Genomic DNA, 22,240 nt, shown 5'->3' with positions numbered 1-22,240 from the left:
GATGATAAGGCTGTTCTGTAGCAGAACAATTCAGAAAGACACTTGAGTAACAAACTAGGGCAGATTTCAAACTGTCTACTGTTGTAAGCAGGGTCCTATGATGTAATTTTTGCATCATTTAATACATCGTGTCAGTACTTATGTTTTGCTTCAGTTCTGTATAGGTTTCTGGTTAGTTCCACATTTCTGCTATCCAACTCCTATGGCATTGTCTTACTGGATGTCCCATCCTTTTGTTTGTATTAACTTATTCTGTATAATCCACCTTGAATCCCAGCAATAAAGGTGGACTTGTTGGTGGTGTTCAGTCACACAGTCGAGTCCGACTCTTCGCGACCTCATGGACCTCATCATGCCAGGCCCTCCTGTCTTTCGTCATGCTCTGGAGTTTTCATATAAACTAAATAAGCAGGGTGACAATATACATCTTTGCCGTACTCCTTTTCCTATGTTAAACCAATCAGTTGTTCCATATCCAGTTCTAACTGTCATTTCTTGACCCTTATACAGGTTTCTCAGGAGGCATGTGAGGTGGTCTGGTACTCCCATCTCTTTAAGGACTTGCCATAGTTTGTTGTGATCCACACAATCAAAGGCTTCAGCATAGTCAATGAAGCAGATGTTTTTCTGGTACTCCCTTGCTTTCTCCATAATCCAGCAAATGTTGGCAATTTGATCTCTCATTCCTCTACCTCTTCAAAACCCAGCTTGTACTTCTGGCAGTTCTCTATCCATGTACTACTAAAGCCTAGCTTGTAGGATCTTGAGCATGACCTTGTAAGCGTGTGAAATGACTGCAATTGTGCAATAGCTTGAACATTCCTTGGCATTGCCCTTCTTTGGGATTGGAATGTAAACTGACCTTTTCCAATCCTGTGGCCATTGTTGTGTTTTCCAAATTTGCTGGCATATGGAGTCCAGCACTTTAACAGCAACAGGTGGACTACAAATATATAAATTAACAAATAAAATAAGTCTGAGAAAGAGTGACTGGCCAAAAGTCACCCAGTGAGCTTCCATGGCAGACTGGGGGTTCCAACCCAAGTCTCCTAGATCCAAGTCCAACTCTCTGACCACTACCCCATGCTGGTATAAGAAAAAATATTCAGGTTCTATAATCATAACATCAGGAGACCAGGCATGACTTATCTTTGTGATACACTGTCCACTAATGATTTTTTAAACATTTCAAGCCAAGCACCCTTTTATCAGTTCTCACCAAATGTTCAAAGAGCAGCTCAGCAATGTGAATGACTGAACTCATCTTTGCAACAAATTCTGAAAAGCAACTGGGGCTGTAATCCTAAAAACACTTTCCTGAGAGTAGCCATTGAATAAAATGGGACTTATTTTTAGTAGACCCTCTGAAAATTACTCCCTAGATGTTTTGAGGCCCATGGACCTGAACAAGAGGTATCTCTCCAAGCAGCAGACATCTCTGTATGTGTTAGTTTAGCTCTGCAGGTTTTAGATCTGTCTTCATGAATATGTACAAGGATCTGACTGTCTGTCAGACTCTTTCCGTCTAGCTTTTGGTTATCAGTCAGTCTGAGAATGTGTAAAGGCATTTCTTTTCATCTCTAGATAGCATGTTTGACTTTGCTGTGAGGGAAGAAGAGAGGGGGCTGCTCTGTTTGAGAATTCTTATTCGTAGCCTCTGGTTTTAGGTACACCGAAGGACCCAAATGAGAAAAAAATGTCAGCATACATGGGATACAGGGAATGTCTGCATAGCTTAACATTTCCAAAAGGCTTTCTCAGACACTGTTCCAAGGAACAGAACACCAGCTTCAAAGTTATTGCACTGATAAAGGTGGAGGTCAAATTAGGTACACCGTCTCCTGATCCAAGCAGAAATTTGAAAAGGAATTTGTACAAATATCCAATGAGAAGGAATTTGTACAAATATGCCAATGCCAATTTGTACAAATGTGCCATCAGTTGATTGTAAGATTTTGGGTGATTATCTTTATGACTCAAGCATGTACCAATCTTGTGGTTAGGGTTGCCGAATGTCTTAGGTGTGCGCGTCACCCGAAAGTGACGTCGCACGCTGGGGGCGGGGCCACACCATTTGAGGGGAAAATGCGCACGTGGGTGACGCGCACGCGGGGGTGGGGTTTCCTCCGGGCCCCGATTCTGCGGGAGCGGAAATCGGGGCTCGAAAGCGGGGGGAATGCCGCCCCCCATGGGCATTTGGCAGCCCTACTTGTGGTCTGTGGTTTCCAGTCCTTGCACATGCCCATTTCTTGTGATGAGGGCCTTCTGTTCAGCAGTAGACCACAGGTATTGACGGCAAAAGACCCCAGGTCCAATCCTTGCCATTGCATTGAAAGGATCTCGGGTAGCAGCTGTTCAGAAAGGCCTTTTTCTTCCCAAGACTCTATAGGAGCAACGTGGCTGAAAATGAAAGGTAAATGCTTCTGCCTGGACAGCTGCAGATCCCTTGTTATTTCCAGATAAATGGAGAGATTGAACAAAGATTGTCATGGTGAAAAGGGAATTACTTGCTAAGATAAAAGGTTTTGCTGTCTTGCGTTCGGAAAAAAAATGGGTTTAGAAGAGATCACCACTAAACACAGACATGTTATAGATTTTTTTTTTTCAGTTGTTCTGGAAAAGGAAAGCATACCTACTGAACAATTATGCACAGGTGAATAGCCATAGTAAAGAAGCCCTTTTATTAAAGATCAAAATATAGTTTTTTTTTTCTTCCCTGCTGCCACTTCATAATTCCACACAACTCTTCTTCACACATCTATTCTGTTTTTATCTCATAGACTACCTAGGCAAGAAGGATTGTATTTAACCAGGAATGCTTACCAAATGTAATTTTTTTAAATTGTATTTTTTTTTTTTTGCATTTGTGTGTGTGCGTGTGCACCCGTGCCTGGAAGTCATGGCAACCTCTGGCAACTCCTGGGGCATGGAAGACATTCCGAGAAGTGGCTTGATAATAGCCTGCCTCTGGCCACCCGGCCCTGGTATTCACTGGAGGTCTCCCATCCTAACACTTGCCAGGGTTGGCCCTGCTTAGCTTCTGAGTTCTGATGAGATCGGACTTGCCTGGGCTATCCAGGTCACGGTCCAAATGTTGTAATTTTAATTGGAACATCCTTGATTTGATGTTGCTTCTCCTGCCTGTGAGTCGAGCCTGTCGTTTTTCTGTTCCCTCTCTATGATCCCCCCTATTAAATTAACACAATGTTGTTTTGCACCAACTGCCTATACATGGCATATCACATAAAGATGTTGTACAGAAGTCCTCAATATATCATTAAAAATTCCAACCAACCGAGAGCACCAGCGACAAAAATTTGATGAAATGAAAAGGCTTACAATTACTGGCCCATAGCTACAGTGGGGCTACTGGGGGCTCTGCCCCCTTCCTTAAAGGGTCAATCCCACAATATTTTTTTAGAAGAATCGGGGGCCAGGTGCACAGCCCCCCCTTCTTCTCAAAAGCATTTAAAGGGGTCCTTTAAATAAATGCTTTTGACAAGAAGCGGAGGATGGCTTGTGCCCCTCTCTCTCCCTCCTGTAAGATTTAAGGGGCCCTCCAGCTGATCGACCGGTCATGTGTTCCCCGCAGATCAGCTGAAGGGCCCTTTAAATCTTGTAGGAGGGGAGGAAGAGGAGTGGCTGCCAGCAGTCAGGCTTGGGAGAGGATTGGAGCTGACATAAAAATATTGGCAGCCCCACCCAAAAAATTTTTTTGCCCTGCACGCCACAAAATCCTGGATATGAGCCTAGTGGGCAGGCCTTTTCTCCTGAGGCCAGGTCTACCAATGTAGTGGAAAGGGGCAGGTAGACCTGTTCTCCAGAGTCCCGGTCTACCCTGGTAGAGGACATTTTGTGTCATGAAATTTGACTTGGTTCTGTTTTCTCTTATAATGTTTAAATTATTCTTAAAATATAGTTTAACTATAGTTTAAAAGAATTCATTCTGAGATTTTTATGAAGTTATGGAAATAATCTTCTAAAAAAATAACTTACGCAATAGTCAAATGTAGATTTGCTCAAAACTTTAATACCACTAGCTTTTTTTAAGCTCAGGTGGTAGAATTTCTGCTCACAACAACGTGGACCTTAGAGGGAACATTACTTGGGGTATGTCTCTTTCCCCGTTTTTTTCTCTTTCCTCCCTCCCAGAATGATTTCTTCTACTGGGAAGAGTTGTATTTGTATTTGTATTTATTTGTGTTACAATTTTGTTCTTAAGCCTGAGAACTTGCTTTGTTCTTCCAGCTCTGCCTTTTAAAATCCCATCTTAAAACCTTTTGGACTGCCTTGCTCTTAAATGCTCCTTTTTTATTGATCTCTTGTCTCTTTTCATCCCTCCCCACCTTCAAAAATACTGTGAAGTAGCTGAGCACACTCAGACACTCTTAATATTTGATAATCTAAAACCAGCCAAATATTCATCTTGTCCTAATTCCGTGTTCCTTGAGGACAAATGTAATTGCTGGTTTGCTCATTCCAGTGTCCACTTTACATTGCTATTTCACTTGGTTCAATTCCTCCAGAACTGTGGGGAAAGTGTATAAATTAGAGGCATAACCAAACTCACTTACTCAAGTAAAATCAGTGTAATGGTTGTCCAAAGTTAATTAGGGGGAGAAGAGTAGGTTTTTATATCCTGCATTTCTCTACCTTAAGGGGTCTCAAAGCAGCTTACAGAATGCACCTTTAAGACCAACAAAGTTTTATTCAAGGTGTGAGTTTCGTGTGCACGCACACTTCATCAGAAAATAAAACGAAACCACAGGTCATAGTTGTATATATAGAGGGTGGCTTGTTAAATTAGCATGCAAAATAGTGAAGATGTTTTTTAACAGATAAAAAGAATGACAAGCTTGGTTTCTGGTTATCATCTGTTTGGGTTCAACTGGGGGGAAAAACAACATAAGTAATAAATATGTCAGAACTGGAGACTGATGTAGCCTTACAATTGATGTACGGCTTACTATCACCTTCCCTTCCTCTCCCCACAGCAGACACTTGGTAAGGTGGGTGGGGCTGAGAGAGCTCTGAGAGAACTGTGACTGGCCCAAGGTCACCCAGAAGGCTCCCTGTGGTGAAGTGGGGAATCAAGCCCCAGTCTCCAGATTAGAGTCCACCACTTTTAACCACTACACCATGCTGGGTCTCTATGGAAACACTATGGAAATGTATAACATGCTTTTATACTCAAATGGTTATTTTTGTAAGAATGGATATACAAACTAGTGTCTCACCATAAACAGCTGATGGACAGAAAGAGGCAAGTCTACTATTGCCAGCCTCTTCATACCTTCCTTGTGAACCTCTTGAAGCAAAGGGCTGACAACAGCTGGAGCCAGCACATTAGTGCACAATAATGGGACTTCATGTCTGACCCAGAAAGGCAAGTTTTGTTATCGGTCATATTTTTATCCCCCCAAAGAGTTCAGTATGGCATACATGATTCTCCCCACTTCCATTCTTGAAGAAGGAGGAGGAGGGAGGCTGGATATATACCTTGCCCTTCACTTGGAGTCTCAGAGCGGCTTACAATCTCCTTTCCCTTCCCCTCCCCATGAGAGACACCCTGTGAGGTAGGTGGAGCTGAGAGGGCTCTCCCAAGAACTGCCCTTGAGAGAACAGCTCTGAGAGAACTTGTGACTGACCCAAGGTCACACCAGCAGCTGCATGTGGAGGAGTGGGGAATCAAACCCGGTTCTCCCAGATTAGAGTCCACACTTCTAACCACTACACCAAACTAGCTCTGGAATGAAATAGAATAAAAACGCAATAATAGGGCTAGTTGTATTTATTTGTGTTACAATCAATGTTTTTAGCCACTTACAACATGATTTTACTGACTATACTGGATTGACTCCAAACCACAGGGTTACAGCCAAAGTTGCCCTTCTGTTCACAGGATTTCTTCGGGGTTTTTTTCCTTCAAAAAAGGGCACCTTTGGGTCTCACTGATATTATTAATGAGCATGTTCAGCGATTTTATAATGCATATTTTGTTTTGTTTTACCGTAAGCCTAACAGGCACATTTTTAATGGAGAATGCAGCTAATAAATAATCAACAAGATAATAAAAGTAGAACATTAAATAGCAACTGTAAATGCAACATATAATAAATACAAAAGAAAACCACCATCTTGGCAATCAACTACATGGGACTCCATAAATTCCTTCCTACGTTTCCAGGCCTAGGCAGTGAATCTCTGGCTGCTCTAAACACATTATAGACATTACAGCCAGAAAGTAAAACTTTATGCCTCCAATATTATTAATGGTCAGCCCTGAGTTAACTTTGCAATGAGTTTCTTCCTTACAATTCACAGATGGACAGTGCAGTAACAGTGACCAAAATCTACGATATTATTTATGTGCAAGCATTGTCTTAGTGGTATCATTCTAAAGATGAGATGGGCATAGTTTGGAAGCATAGCACTATACATACCTTATGACAAAAAGGAACTTTTTAACTAAATCACATACATTTCAACAGAAATCCGTGTAAAGTTCTGCATTTAGATAGATCAAATGCATAATCATAGGATGGGGGTAGTAGTACATGCTTGTCTTGGTAGTAGTACATATGAAAATGATTCAGGGGTCTTAGTTCATTCACTGAACAGGAGTCAGCACTGTGATATGGTAGCTAAAAAGCCAAATGTGATTCTGGTTGCATCAACAGCAGTATAGTGTCACGTGAATGGAAAGTATCACTTTACTCTGCTCCAGTTTGACCTCACTTGGAGTACTGTGTTCAGTTTTTGGCACCACAGTTTTTAACAAGGAAGATAGGAACTCTCAGTCTGGGGCAAATGATGCACTGTATTCTTGGTGCTTGGGGGGGGGGCAACAGTGGGAGGGTGTCATGAGTGCTGACAAGGATGAGCTCCCGGCTTCAGCAGAACCCACACCTGGCCCCGATGATGCGTTGGAGGCCGAGAGCTTGCCGAGGCAGCCCGCAACAGCAACAGCTGATAAGGAACAATCAGCAGCAGACAGCCCCCCCCCCCCCGTGACTCACCTCCGTGGGTGGCACGTTTGAGGAACCGGCTCCACCAGGACTTAATGTCCAGGCGAAGGGAGGCACGCCTTCAGGGCAGAAGCTCACTCAGCCCTGAGTTTTAGCCAATGCTTGGTTGCTCACGACCATCAGTAATTAGCAGCAGCAGCTGAGGGGTATTTAGCTCCCCACTCGACGCTCGTTCCTTGTGGCAGCAACTAGTCGATCTGACGACACTTTGCAACCCCCCTGCCCCTGTTTTCGGTCTCTACCCATGTCCTGAACTCTTGACTCCTCGACCTCGGCTCTGAACGACTCCACTCCTGATGTGTGTTTTGGACTCTTGTTATCGGCTCCTGTTTTGGCTACCTCTCGGCTCTGACCTTGGACTGGACTTGGACTCTCTCTCTCTTTGCCTGCACTCTTGTTCTTGGCTCCTACCTCGGCTACCTCCCGGCTTTGACCTCGGACCGGACTTAGACCCTCTCTCTCTGCCTGCACCCCAGTCTGTGACAGAGGGCTTCTAGTGCCCTGGCCCCACTGCTGGACCTCCTGATGGCACCTGGTATTTTTGGCCACTGTATGACAGAGTGTTGGACTGGATGGGCCACTGGCCTGATTCAACATTGGCTTCTCTTATGTTAGACAAGCTGGAACATGTCCAGAGGAGGAAAACAAACATGTTGAGGGCTCTGGAGACCAAGTCCTATGAGGAAAGTTGAAGGAGCTGGGTATGTCTAGCCTGGAGACCAGATGACTGAGAGGTGATATGATATCTGAAGGGCTGTCATACAGAAGATGGAGCACAGTAGTTTTCAATTGCCCCAGATGGTCAGATCAGAAGCAACAGGTTGAAACTAAATCAAAAGAGTTTTCAGCTAAACATCAGAAAGAGGTTAGGGCAGCTGCTCAGTGGAACAGGCTTCCTTGGGAGGTGGTGGGCTCTCCTTCTTTGGAGGTTTTTAAGCAGAGGCTAGATGACAGCAGTGCTGATTCTATGACTCTCTATGAGTTTAGGCAGCTTGTGAGAGGGAGGGCAGGAAGGAATGAGCTAGGGCTCAGCTCTGATGGCTCTTTTTTATGTCCAAGGTAATGGGGATCACCACTTTGGGGTCAGGAAGGAATTTTCCTCCAGGCCAGATTGGCCCAAGGATCCTGGAGGTTTTTCTTTTCTTTTCTTTTTTGCATTCCTCTAGGCATAGAGGAGGGGTAATTGGGGAAATGGAGGTGGTAGCTCTTAATTTACTGCATTGTACAGAAGGTTGGACTAGATGACCCTTGGAGTCTCTTCCAGCTCTCTGTTTCTATGTTTCTAACCCCAGGAGACATTGTAAGAATCAGGAAGACAAAATGCCTGTACGAAAGGCATGGATGTAAAATAAGACATGAATAAAAATAGAGGAGCAAAGTCAAACAAAAGTCAACTAAAAGGCATCAGTTTAGTGGCTGGAGCAGTTTTTCAAAAAGGCCACCTCTGCAACACACTTCTGTAATCTTTACAGGAATTCACTGACATTTTGTTGCATATATATTTTACAAAGGGCATAAAGTATGAAAAGTGACTTTTGAGCACCAGAAAGGAAAGCTGAAGCAAGTGCCCTAATTAAACCTTTCATTGTTTTCACAAAAGATGCTAGAGGAGGGACAACACTTTCATTCTTCTTCAGAAGAGGGTGTGCTAGTGTTTTGAATTCCCCCGAGAGAGCAACAAAAAGAGAGAAAAGGCATGTAGTCTGTTTTAAATAATCAGCAAATCTCAAGGTGACTCAGTCTTAAAAACTCCTAAAATGGACTTTTGCTATTCTGTATTTAAAAATGATATGTAACTGACTTTTTCTAACATTGAAATTCAGTGGTATGCATTTTTGAGTCTAATATGTTGCACAAAGGGTTGGATTCCATGGATTTCACTAGCAGAAGCTCTTTTCTCCAATGGAAAGAGCCCTACACTGATCTAAGAGGTAGTCTCTGGAACTGGGGGAAGGCCTCTTCCATTGGAAGAAAAAACTTTCACTAGTGGAATGGATCTTTGGGATTCAACCCAAAGGTTGTTTGGGATATGATTTTGCAAAACCTATGACTGTAAACACTCTTACTTGTAAATGGAGTTATACTTGAATTATTTATTTAGTGAAACATTTCTCACCCACATACACAAGGCTTATGAGTCAGCTTCCCGCTCCCAAATTGACCAATTCAGGTCTTTAAAAGCAAAGTAAATAAAATCCCAATAAAACAATTAATTAACAACACATATAGTGGCTAGCAGTACATAACCGACAGCAGCCAATAAAACCAACCAACCACCAAAGCCAATCAAAGGAACACAAATGAACAGAATCCAAATTAAATCCTTGGATGGGAAAACGGGGGTTCTACCAGTCTCCTAAAATTACTGAAGCAACATGCCAGGTTTGCAGCTGTTGGGAGGCAGCTCCATAAATAGAGTGTCATTACAGAGAACAGCCTCTCCCTAGTGACCAGCCATGTCATCTCGGAAGATGGGGTCACACTGGAAAATGGCTCTGCAGATTATCTTAACTGATGGGCAAGTTCAAATAGGATTAAGTGATGCTTTAAGTACCCTAGTCCTCAGCTGTTAAAAGCTTAATAGGATTTGCTTCCAAGTAAATATGTTAAGGATCAGTACATGAAATTCATATCCACACACTCACATTTTAAGATTCATGCAGGTGTAAACCTCCCCCCCCCCATGTGCATGCTTTCTGGCACTATGCTGAATGCATGAGTCCCAGGACTTTGCTAAACCATTTCTGAATTCTACAGGCATGCTCAATCTACTACACATGTAAACCTAGAGCCTACAAAGTTAAAAAGCCGACATCAGAAGTGGCCCTAAAGCAAACTGTCAGACCCAAAAAGAATTGGAGAGATGACCGGGCTGTGTGCTCTCCGAGAAACCTTTCAAATAATAAATAGGAAGATGGTTAATAATTCATTCTTACCTGCCCTCCGTAGTAAAACTCTTCTGAGTCATTATCCCCTTCTGAATCCTCTTCAACCGCACTACTGTGCCTTGACTCCTGATTTAAGAAGGGGCCCAAAAAAAAAAAAAGGAGGAAGGGGATGGACAGAATAAAACTGATGAATGATACCTTTTAACTCTCTGCTTCTCAACTGTGAATTAGAGGACAGACTGTTGTGGTAAGTTAGCACCAGGGTTGCCTGGAACAAAATGTCCCGTCCCTGTAATAACAACATCAGAAGAGCCCTGCTGGATCAGAACGGGGGCCATCTAGTCTACCTTCCCGTCTTACATAGCAGCCAACTAGTTACTTTTGTTGTTCAGTCGCACAGTCGAGTCCGACTCTTCGCGACCCCATAGACCAGCTCCCGCCAGGCCCTCCTGTCTTCCGCCATCCTCTGAAGTTTGCTCTATGGGAGTCCAACAACAGGGCACAGAGACAAGGCCTTCCCTTGATGCTGCTTCCTTGGGCTGGTATACAGAGGTTTTACTGCCTCTGAATGCAGAGATTCCCTTTAGTCCCTGTGGCTAGTAGCCACTACATAGGCGTAATCTTCATGGGGGCGGCGGGGCGTCAGCCCCCACCGAAATTTTCAGGAAAGTGCTCAGCCTCCCCCGGGAGCCACCCTTGCTCCTAGCAAAGCAATGCCTCTGGCCCAGCCCCAGCCCCCCCCCCCCGGGAAATTGGAAAGTCTACACCCTTGGATAGACCTATTCTTCATGGATCTGTCTAATCCCCTTAAAGCTGTCTATGCCTGTGGCCATCACTGCAGCCTCTGGCAGTGAATTCCACATTTTAATCACTTCTTGTGTAAAGAAGTAAAGGCTTCATGTGCAGAAATGGGCAGCCAAAGCTTTTCTGGCATGGAGGTAAACAGCACCATCTGGTAAATAACATCCCATTGAGTCTTTATTAATGGGACAGGGCACTTTGTCTCCAGGCAGTTATCAACCATAGGTAGCACCCCATCCTCCCAAAAAGAACTGTTGCCTCACTTTAAAATTTCTCATCCTTGTTGTTCCCCCCCCCAGCCTTCAAATCCCCATTTTGATTTTACTTCTCATGTGCAAAAGGAAGTTTTAGAGGCAAGGAATTTTGTTCATAGGATCAAAGCCTACATATACCTTATGCATTTAAAGAGCAAGCAATACCATATAAATTGCATATCAAAACTGTACACCATGTGTACACAATGCAAGCAAATCCACTGAATCAAGAGGAAAAAACCAGAGAAGTGAGACCACTGAAACAAATATAAGTGCATATGAAAAAAAATGAATAGAGATTAGTTTTGGGTTCTTTTTGCTTTCCCCTACCATCGCCATGCTGACATTGGGTAGGCCAGTTGAAGAAATTACCAGTCCGTCATCAAAAGGCCCAATGGAAAAGACTTTGGGTGGAGTAATTTTTGAGAGGAGACGCCACAATTGACTGCCTGTGTGACTCCAATGATCCCCTCTAGTTCTCTCTAAGGGCACAACTAGATATTACGGCATCCGTGGGTCCGATCTGTGGATGTCATGGCCATTTAATAAATGCCGTGACAACCCACAGCTTAGCAGTGCCAGTACCAGATGTTTATGTCTCCACCATACCTTTTCAAATGCTGAACAACCCTCCCACCCAGCTGTGGGGGATGGATGGAGTGCACTTTTTATTTTTTTACCCACACTTTACACAAAAGGCATTAGCCTATTTTGGTTAAAAAACAAAAATAAACAAACCCTAGGCTACCAAATGAACCATGAGTTTGTTTGGCTTGCTGATGGATTTCAAGTCTCATGTCTCTTTATATCAGGGAAATGCCAACAATATTATCCCAACTATATGTTAAAACAAAACAAACATCTACGTCTTCCTCACAATGTGATTGTCTGAGCAGCCCTTCAACCCTACAGTGTGAAGAATGCCAGCATGAGAGGTTGCTTCAATTAACACCCAAATCTTGCTGTTCTGTGGATACTTAAGAGTTGCCCCTAGCAACCACATGCACTTACAAGAGACCTACATGCTAAAACCATGACTCAGAGATACTCAGCACTGATCAGCAATCAGGCACTTGGTGGCAACTTGATGAGGGATAGATGTGAGGGTGGTCGAACGGGAGAGTTTCCATTCCATTAGAGCTGAGTTTCCATTCTATTAGAGTTGACAATCTCCAGGTGGGTTTTGGAGAACTTCAGGTATTACAACTGATCTCCAGGTGGCAGAGATCAACTTGCTTAGAAAGAAATGGCTCTTTTGAAGGGTGGACTTTATGCCACTGTACCCTGCTGAGGTCCCGCCCCTTTCCAAACTCCACCCCCCTAGGCTCCACCCTCAAAATCCCCAGGTATTTCCTAAGTCAGACCTAGCAATCCTAGGTTGAATCCAAGATCCCTAAATGCACAAATTATAATTTTGTTACACAAACCAGCGTCACTGCACATTAGGATACTTTAACCTCAGTTATTTTCAGTAAGCCCCTTCCCCTCCTCGCTGCCATGTCAAGGAGCCTCAGAGGAGGCAGAAGCTTTTTGGGACAGCTCAGCTTCTGTTTTCCAGAAATGAAGAAAAATATGTCCGGCGAGAGAACAAGCTATTTTAACTCATCATCTGATTCCACAGTTTGGAGGCTTACAAAATCTCCCTCCTCAATTTAGGTACTATATACAGAAAGAGGAATTCATTTTTCCCCCAGCTAGTTTTAAACTGCAGGACGGATGTACATGAAAAATGTGCTATCTTACTTGCTGAGTTTGGTGTCGGCGAAAAAGATAGGGGAAGAGGGTGCGGTATATCTTTTTACTCTCCTCTAACAGAACAGATACTACTTAAGTATGTAGTCGATTAAGACAGCAGTTCCAAAGCTATGGAGCATGTGTACAAGAAGGCATTTCTCTGCTGGTTATTGAAAACAAAGCCATAGTGCATAAGGTTGCCAATCTCCAGGTGGTAGCTGGAGCTCTCCCACTATTACAGTGGATCTCCAGAAGACCAAGATCGTTCCTCTTTAGAAAATGGCTGCTTTGAAAGATGGATTCCATGGCATTATATCCTGTTAAGGTCTCTCCCCTCTCTAAACCTTTTCCTCCCCAGGCTCCACCCTCAAAATCTCCAGGTATTTCCCAACCTAGAGCTGGCAACCCAAACAATGTAGAGTACAGGGGCCTGGACCCTGCCTTAAAAAGGCAACTGCCTTGCCGTTTCTTCTAATTGCAGCCCAAAATGCCCCCCAATGCTGCTTCTGGGGAATGCAGGACCCTCAAGGTTAGCTTGAAGGAAAGTTGGAGGTCTGCCAGAGGTGAGGGGAATGGACAACCCCACAGCAGAGTATACAATTGCTACTTGTATTAAGGATGCAACTGCAGTACAGCCTTTTCACAAACAGCAGCTTTATATTACTGTAGTCCATTCTCTAGCACAACTGAACAACTGCCTATTGAACAAGACGAAACAACCCACCCACTATGTTTATGGACACCTGATGGGCTCTGTTCAGTTATCTGACTCACAGTTATCTGACTCACAGCTTCGGCAGATCGGTTTTACTAGCCGAATGTATCAGTCACTAGAGAATTCACTATCCCATGAAAACATTAACCAACTTCAGCCATACACTAAAGCTCAGCGAACACTTTCCCTATGAAGAAAGGTTAAAACGCTTGGGGCTCTTTAGCTTGGAGAAACTATGGCTGAGGGGTGACATGATCGAGGTTTACAAGATTATGCATGGGATAGATCAGGTCGAGAAAGTAGTACTTTTCTCCCTTTCTCACAATACAAGAACTTGTGGGCACTCAATGAAATTGCTGAACAGTCGGGTTAGAACAGATAAAAGGAAGGACTTCCTCACCCAAAGAGTGATTACCACTTGGAATTCACTGCCACAGGAGGAGGTGGCGGCTACAAGCATGGACGGCTTCAAGAGGTAATTAGATAAACATATGGAACAGAGGTCCTTCAGTGGCTATTAGCCACAAGGTATAGATAGGGACTCTTGCCCTGGGACAAGTGATGATCTGTATTCTTGGTGCTGGGGGGGGGGAGCAACAGTAGGAGGGCTCCTAGTGTCCTGGCCCCCCTGATAGACCTCCTGATGGCACCTGACATTTTTGGCCACTGTGTGACAGAGTGTTGGACTGGATGGGCCATTGGCCTGATCCAACATTGGCTTATCTTATGTTCTTAGAATCTATGCAAGCAATGCAAATATTTGGGCTGATTTTCAACTTACAGTATTTTAACTAAGGTTGCCAACTCCAGTTTGAGAAATTCCTGGAAATTTGGGGGCAGTACCTGGTGAGGGTGACATTCAGAGAGACAGCTTAGCAGATAAGTCATGTCATGTTCTGTGATATTACACCAGGACAGATGTCAGCTCCTTCAGCTTTCCCATTGCTGTGAGATCACCTCCTTTCACCAAAATTCAAATTTTAAATTTAAATTTCCCATATTACTCCTCCCTTCTTTTTCTCCCACCTGTAGGCTTCTATATGCATCACTTGTACTCTTCAGTATCCATGGGTTCTGTATGGCACACACTAGCCATTTGTTCCTCAATATTTCTGCTGGTATAACTGGCTGCTCTCCAGTTATGTTCCACTCCACCTAAAAATAAACCTCTCGAAATTCCCTTCAGTGTTAAGGAGCAAAATCCACTCTAAAAACCCACAGCAGAACACTAGCCAACAGCAGATCCATCCCTCTGTCAGTCCCCAGCTGGCCTCTGGCCTTCAGGGTCTTTACGTGTGACTGTTTATCATAGTCTCTATGGTATATAATACAGCCGCTATGGTACTCCATAGAGGAAGCAGAAGTCCATATTCTCTGTAGCCACTCTAGGACTAAACTGTATGGCATACCAAATAATCTTCTCTCCTAACCTGCCATTTCCTCCAAAGGAACTGACCTACAGTTCCTTTCTACAGTCTGGAGATCAGTTGTAATTACAGGAGAACTCCATGCCCCATCTTGATGTTGGTAACGCTTATTTTAGCCTACCCTGACTGAATGTGGATAGAATAGAGCTGCCAGCTCTGGATTGGTCTCAGGTCAAGGTGGTGTAAGGGTAGGGATAGGCACGACCTGGGAAAATACAGTTCAGTTCATGGTTTGTGGCATACACCGTTTGCTAACCAAGGACTGTCACAAACTTATTGATGGTAGATGAACTGGTTCAGTTTGTGAAGTTTGTGATGCGGTAGAACGCCTCCTCCCACATGCTAGAGACACCAAACTCACAGGGGATCGCTGGCTGACTTTCCTATAACTGTCCTCCAAGTATGGTGAGGATTGGATTTACAGGGGTCCAAGTTATTATGCCCCCCCCCCCAAGAAGGTGCCCTCAGGAAAGTGCTTTCAAGGGAAATGACAAGCACAGATTCAGGAGGTTCAAGAGTGTATAGAATGGATCTTGTACAAAATAGAGACACCAAACTCTCAGCAGATCTCCAGCTGACTATGCTCTACCTGCCCTCCAGGTTTGGTGAGGATTGGATTTAGAGAGGCTGGGTTATGGCCCCTCAAAAAAGGTGCCCCATCTTCCATTGTTTCCATTGGACCAAGGTCAAACCAGAGAATGTTTCAGTAGAAACTAAAGGTGGGGGTCATTTTTGCAAGCAGAACCAGTGCCACTGTGGCACTGCAAACCCAACAGGACTAAGGTCAAGCCAAGAAAGTGCTTTTGGGGAAAATGTCAGGCACAGGTTCAAAAGTGTATAGAATGGGACCCCTGCAAGCGACACACACCAGACACAGAGGGAGCCTCGCCCTGCCACCGGCTCCTCTACAACCTCTCCAAGTTGGGGGCAGATTACATTTCTGGGCTTATGAATCCCCCCAAAAGGTCTCCCCAGTGCTCTCTCTAGAAAACACTGCTGCAGTTAGAGGAGTCGATGGAGTGGCTCAGGAACAAGACAGTGATCCCAAATTCACAGGGAAACTTCATCTGGGCAGACTCTCCTCTGCCAGACACTCGAAGCAAGGCAAACATCCCCTCCATGCTTGCCCCCCCCCAAGTCTCGAAAGGCAGGTTCTGAAGTCCAGAAAGGCAGATATGACAAGAGTTTTCTGACAGGGGCTCCCCAAACTTACCCCACAACGGCTTGGCGGGCACCCCAGCCCCACCAGACTAGTGGAAATCAGAGTTTTCCATATAAATTGATCATGAGGTAGTTGTTGTGTTATGAGGCAGACCTTGTTGTTTCATTAGGTGTTGGGTGAGGGAGCCCACCTCCACCCAGCAGAGGCGGCCATCCTCCCACGCAAGCACCAAAGGTGCAACCCACAGGCCACATGCCAGATCACTCAGAGGAGGAGGAATGGGGGGCACACAGGGGGACAACAGGAGGCCTGGATCTTACCCTTTGAGGACCAGAGAGGGGTAGTCCAGCAGGGGGAGGTTGATCTTGAGGAAGGTCAACTTGTCCACCCTGGCTGGGTCCAGGTGGGAGCAGTGGGGGGTAAGAATGTCTCCCAGGTGGGAGAACACTTGTGTGCTTTGGACACTGGTGGGAGGGTAGGAGAGGAGACTCATGACCATGCCAGAGAGGCTGGGCCAGATGGCAGTCTTGCATGACCAGTACTCCAGGGGCCTGGAGGAGGTGGGCTCCGGGGACTCAATGAGGTACTCCCTCACCATCACCTCTGCCAAATCCTCTGCCATGGCATGCCTGGCATCCCTGCCACTGCTGACCTCCCACCTCACCACAGGCAACCAGTAGTAAGGCTTCTCCCTGGTTGGGCTCTTCGAAGCAGAGGTGCTGGGCTGTGGCTCTTCCCCCCCCCCACTCCAAGCCTCTTCTACCCACTGTTTCTTCTGGCCAAGTCTGCTGGCCTGTGGCCTCCACAATTCTTTGCAGGGCTCACACTTCTACTGCATAAGCTCTGCACTCCGGACAGGAATGCTGCCCTTTATTTGGGGGTCACACACACAGGCCAGCTTACACTCCCCTTCCTTGTAGAGAGGATGCAACCTGGTGGTGATGCCCACCCACAACCTCTCTGCCAAGGCCCATGGGAGAACAGGAATCCCCTTGGGGTCCAGATGCAGTGCATGTCAGTGGTGTCCTCGAAGGGACTGAGGACACGCACATTTGGGAGAGGGTTAGCCAGTCATTGGAGATGATGCTGAGCTCCTCTTCCCCGTGTAAACACAGAGCCATGGGAGGGCAAGGAGTGGACTTTTTCCATTCATTCTTCCCCACCCTCAGTTCTCCAGACATGTAGAGGAATCTGATCCTGTGAACCATCCCTCTGTTAGAACAGGAAGGGGTGCAGGGAACGGATGGCATCTAAGAGCTATAAAGCCTGCGAAGAAATCTATTTTCCCCCCTTTGGAAGTTTGAAATGAGCAAAACCTCCACTCTGAGTTTTAAAGGGTTTTTCCCCCCCTCTGCGCAGAGAACAGGCAGGAGAGGAAGGAAGTCAGTTCAATTGCTTCCCAGACGTATCTCAGCTCACCTTCATACAAATGCTAATAGATCTAGTGGGAGAGTTAATGGGTGGGTCAAGCTCTCCCCTTTCTCCAAGCAGGGAAGAGAGGTTTGGAGCAATTAAATACTAGAGAGGCTTAGGAAGGAAAATTGTGGAGACTTGAGGAAGAACTTCTCTGACCAGGTCTGAACTGGTCAGTGGGAGGGGAAACAGATATGATAAAAACTCACAGCAGGAAGGAGGTCTCTTTTCCTGGGGTGCAGAGTCCATGGGAGCACACAGACCTCTCCACTGAGGGGGCAGCCATTTTGACCATGTGCTCACCTGGAGAGCTGGAAGAAAGCTTCAAGGTAATGGAACTCCTAAGCTAAAGAGCCTGTCCTATATTTCAACATCTGATAGGGCATGTATATAGAGAGGGACAGAGGATTTCTGTATTATCTATTTATTTTGTATTCCTTGCTCGATCTGGTCCTGTGCTTGTAAACATTTTCTTTTTTATAAATACTTTATAACTTTTGATGCCAGGAGTGGTTCTCTGTACCACACAGACATTCACTGTCTTAGACACACGATTTTAAACGGAGCGCCGGGGGAAAGGCAGGCAGTTGGCAAGTGGCTATTCCTCCAGGGATATGTAAGGCAGTAAACTGTCCCTGTGGTGACCAGGCACTGGGCAGTGGGAGACAGAGAGGCAAGGCCTCAGAACTTGGAAGGGAAGCTGGGAGTCCTGACCCTCCCAGTGGGCAGTACCTAAAAAGGTCAGGTGGTGGCGGTGGCGGTTACCCAAGAGAGAGATCGAAAAGCCTCCCCAGGTGTTGAGAAAAACTTTGGAAGGCAGGGCAGAATAGGGTCTGCTAGCCAAATCACGCCCGTTCTGCCACAGAGCCTATATCTGAAGGGCTACTTCATAAGAATCATGCAGCCGTGGCACACAAAACTGAAAACAGTATTCCAGCCTTGCTTGCAATATAGCTGGTCAGGAACAGCCATCTGCTAAATAGTACTCTTCTATTTAATTGGATAATCAGAAATATAAAAAACCAGGGCTGCAATTTAAATATGGTTCCACAGAAACCCGACGCTCTATATTAGAGGCCTTGCTAACAACTTGTTGTATCTGTAAGGGTTAGATAATGACTGTTCTACCGTATTGTTTAGAATTCTGTTGCCCATATTCTCTTCTTTGATCACAGCCGTTTCTTTGATCTAGGCTATCACACATTTTTCATTCACATCTTGTACACAGGACTGTAACTGAATAGAAATCAGCCGTGTGACTAGAAGATGGGGGGGGGGGCTTCTGCTTGGAATCACATTCTATTTGCCAGCAATTTCCACAGCTTCTGACCCTAATCCGACTTCTTTACAGTTACCTTCAATTCACACTTTCGGTGGTTTAGAGGGAAATCGTATCGTCAGCCAATGTTCAAGCAAATCCTAAAACACGAGGGTTGTTCCCTCCCCCCCCCCCTGCACCCAACCCATTTTTTTAAAGAAGAATACGGATTTATTTTATTTTCTCCTTGTAAGTGACCTTAAGAAAGGAGAAGCATGCTGCAATATTTATAGTTCACATAAACCAAGGAGCCTTTCCAAATGCGGCATCACTAGTGATGATAGAATCATAAAATAAAATATCAGGCCGAGAAGAGAGCTGGGAACGACTTGTGCCCAATTCCCACCAAAAAGAAAGGGGGAGTTACAGAGCAGCATCGTATTTCTTGCGAGAAGGGCCTGGAGGATTCTGCTACCTCTCTCAACTGAACCAGGACAAAATCTCTTTCTGAGATGGGCATAAGTTTATTTATTAAAATATTTATACCCCACCTTTCCTTCTGACTCAAGTTTGATGCCTTCCTCCAGTCCTTTGTGTGTGTGTGTGTTTTGTACGTGTGTGCGTGAGCGTGCACTTGGAAGTCATGGCTGACTTCTGACTTATATTTATTTATTTTAAAAGAATTATGAAGCCAGAATGCCAGCAGGGGGTTGGGGGCTATCCAGTGTTTTGCACGGAGTGTCACATGTATGACTATCTGCCCACTGGGCAGAAGTCTTGGGTGTGTCCTCGGTGCAAGGAGCTCCTGGTTCTCAGGGAACGTGTGTGCTCCCTTGAGGCCAAGGTGGCTGACCTGGAGAAGCAGAGACAGTCAGCTAGGCGCACAGAAAAGACTCTCGGGGACTTGTTAGCTACATCCCACTCTGGATCTGGCAGCCCCGCTGCTGTCAGGGAGCATGAGGGTCTAGGGGAAACAGGGCACCATGCTGAGGATAAGGGGAATGTGCCCTCAGAAGGGACCTCTTCCCCAGCTGGTGAGCGGCTCTCCTTTTGCACCAAGGAACCATCCCTGAGCAGGGTGGGAGGGGGGCTCTTGGTAGTGGGTGATTCGATCCTTAGGCAGGTAGACAGCTGGGTGGCGAACCCGCGTACTGACCGTATGGTGACTTGCCTGCCTGGTGCGAAGGTAGCGGACATTACGCGTGTTTTAGATAGGCTGGTAGATAGTGCTGGGGAGGAGCCAGTGGTCGTGGTGCATGTCGGCACCAACGATGTGGGGAAATGCAGTCGTGAGGTCCTGGAGGAGAAATTTAGGCTGCTGGGCAGGAAACTTAGGTCCAGGACCTCCAAGGTAGCCTTCTCAGAAGTGTTACCTGTTCCACGCGCAGGGCCGGAGAGACAGGCAGAGATCAGGAGTCTCAATGCGTGGATGAGACGATGGTGTAGGGGGGAAGGGTTCAGGTTTGTTAGGCACTGGGATACTTTTTGGAACAAGAGGGAGCTGTACAGGCGAGACGGTCTCCACTTGTCCCGAGAAGGAACCAGGCTGCTGGCACTTAAAATCAAAAAGGTGGCAGAGCAGCTTTTAAACTGAATATTGGGGGAAAGCCGACAGGAGATGAAAAGTCTCTGGTTCGGGTTGGCTCATCTGAGAGAGGTGAGGGGGTACCGGTTGCTTTTCTACAGGGAGGTGGATTGAAATTGTCCACAGAGGCCATGGCTGGTGACATGGACTGCCGGACAACGACTCGAGATAGCAAGAGGAAGGATGCAGGCTTAACTTGTAAGGGAAATTACAGCTGTTTCTATACAAATGCTAGAAGTGTCCGAGGTAAAATCGGGGAGTTGGAGTGCTTGGTGTCGGAGGGAAAAATAGACATTGTGGGTATTTCTGAAACTTGGTGGGATGAGGAAAATCAGTGGGACACAGTGATTCCCGGTTATATATTATATCGGAAGGATAGGGGGGGAAGGGTTGGAGGTGGGGTAGCTCTGTATGTCAGAGAGGGTATAAAGTCTAGAAAGATTGAGAGGCTAAGTGAATTGGATTCGCTTCTGGAAGTTCTATGGGTTGAAATAGGGGGGCCAAAAGGAAACTTAACACTGGGAGTTTGTTATCGCCCACCAGATCAAAAGATAGAGGAGGATTATAAAATGATGAATGCCTTAAAGATAGCAACTAGACAAAAACACTGTGTAATAATAGGTGATTTTAACTACCCACACATTGATTGGGTCAATATGTGTTCTAGTCGGGAAAAAGAGATTGAGTTTCTAGACACTCTAAATGACTGTGCTATGGAGCAGATGGTCACGGAACCTACCAGGGGAGAGGCGATCCTTGATTTGGTCCTAAGTAACACTCAAGACCTGGTGAGAGATGTAAAAGTGATTGCACCGCTTGGAAACAGTGATCATAATGTTGTTGAGTTCATCATTTGTACAAATAGAGAATTGGCCAAAAAGACTCACACAACCATTTTTAACTTTAAAAGGGGTAATTTCTCTGATATGAGGGGACACGTGGGGAGGAAACTGAAAGGAAAAGTAGAAAGGGTCAAAACAATTGGGGAAGCTTGGGATCTATTTAAAACTACGATCCTAGAAGCTCAAAAAATATATATTCCGCAGGTTAGGAAAGGCACAAACAGGTATAGGAAAAAGCCTGCATGGTTAACAAACAGAGTAATGGAGGCTGTAAAAAGTAAAAAGAATTCCTTTAAGCAGTGGAAAGCTAGTCACAGTGAGGCTGATAAAACGGAACACAGGCTATGGCAAATAAAATGCAAGTCTGAGGTCAGGCAGGCAAAAAGGGAATATGAGGAGCATATAGCAAAAAACGTAAAAACCAACAATAAAACTTTCTTCAAATACATTAGAAACAGGAAACCAGCCAGGGAGGCAGTGGGGCCCTTGGACGACCAAGGGGTAAAAGGAGTATTGAAGGATGATAGGGAAATGGCTGAGAAGCTAAATGCATTTTTTGCCTCCGTCTTCACTGTGGAAGATGAGAAGTGCTTGCCCACTCCAGAACCACTGATTTCAGGAGGGGTGTTGGAAGACCTGAGTCAGATTGAGGTGATGAGAGAGGAGGTCCTAAAACTGATAGACAACTTAAAAACTGAAAAATCACCAGGCCCAGATGGCATACATCCGAGAGTTCTGAAAGAACTCAAATGTGAACTTGTAGATCTCCTGACAAAGATATGTAATCTTTCCTTAAAATCTGCCTCCATTCCTGAGGATTGGAAGGTAGCTAATGTCACTCCCATCTTTAAAAAGGGTTCCAGAGGAGATCCGGGAAATTACAGGCCAGTCAGTCTGACGTCGATACCGGGTAAATTGGTGGAAACCATTATTAAGGAAAGAATTAGTAGGCACATAGATGAACAAAACCTATTGAGGCAGACTCAGCACGGTTTCTGTAAGGGAAGATCTTGTCTCACTAACCTGTTAGTGTTCTTTGAGGGGGTGAACAAACATGTGGACAAGGGGGATCCAATAGATATTATTTACCTTGACTTCCAGAAAGCTTTTGATAAAGTTCCTCATCAAAGGCT

General features: G+C 45.2%; 1 protein-coding gene across 1 annotated transcript in view; it reads right to left on the bottom strand.

The window, feature by feature from the left end:
- Positions 1–22,240, bottom strand: part of PARP8 (poly(ADP-ribose) polymerase family member 8) — a 203,965-nt gene that overhangs the window by 64,303 nt on the left and 117,422 nt on the right. Inside the window, exon 6 of the mRNA XM_015424722.1 lies at positions 9,965–10,042. Within this exon, the coding sequence (XP_015280208.1) occupies positions 9,965–10,042 (78 nt within the window). The remainder of the gene's footprint in view (positions 1–9,964; positions 10,043–22,240) is intronic.

The sequence above is a fragment of the Gekko japonicus genome, unplaced genomic scaffold (assembly GCF_001447785.1).
Source record: "Gekko japonicus isolate JY-2015 unplaced genomic scaffold, Gekko_japonicus_V1.1 scaffold749, whole genome shotgun sequence".
Taxonomy (NCBI): Eukaryota; Metazoa; Chordata; class Lepidosauria; order Squamata; family Gekkonidae; genus Gekko; species Gekko japonicus.
This window is presented reverse-complemented; position numbering and strand designations above follow the sequence as displayed.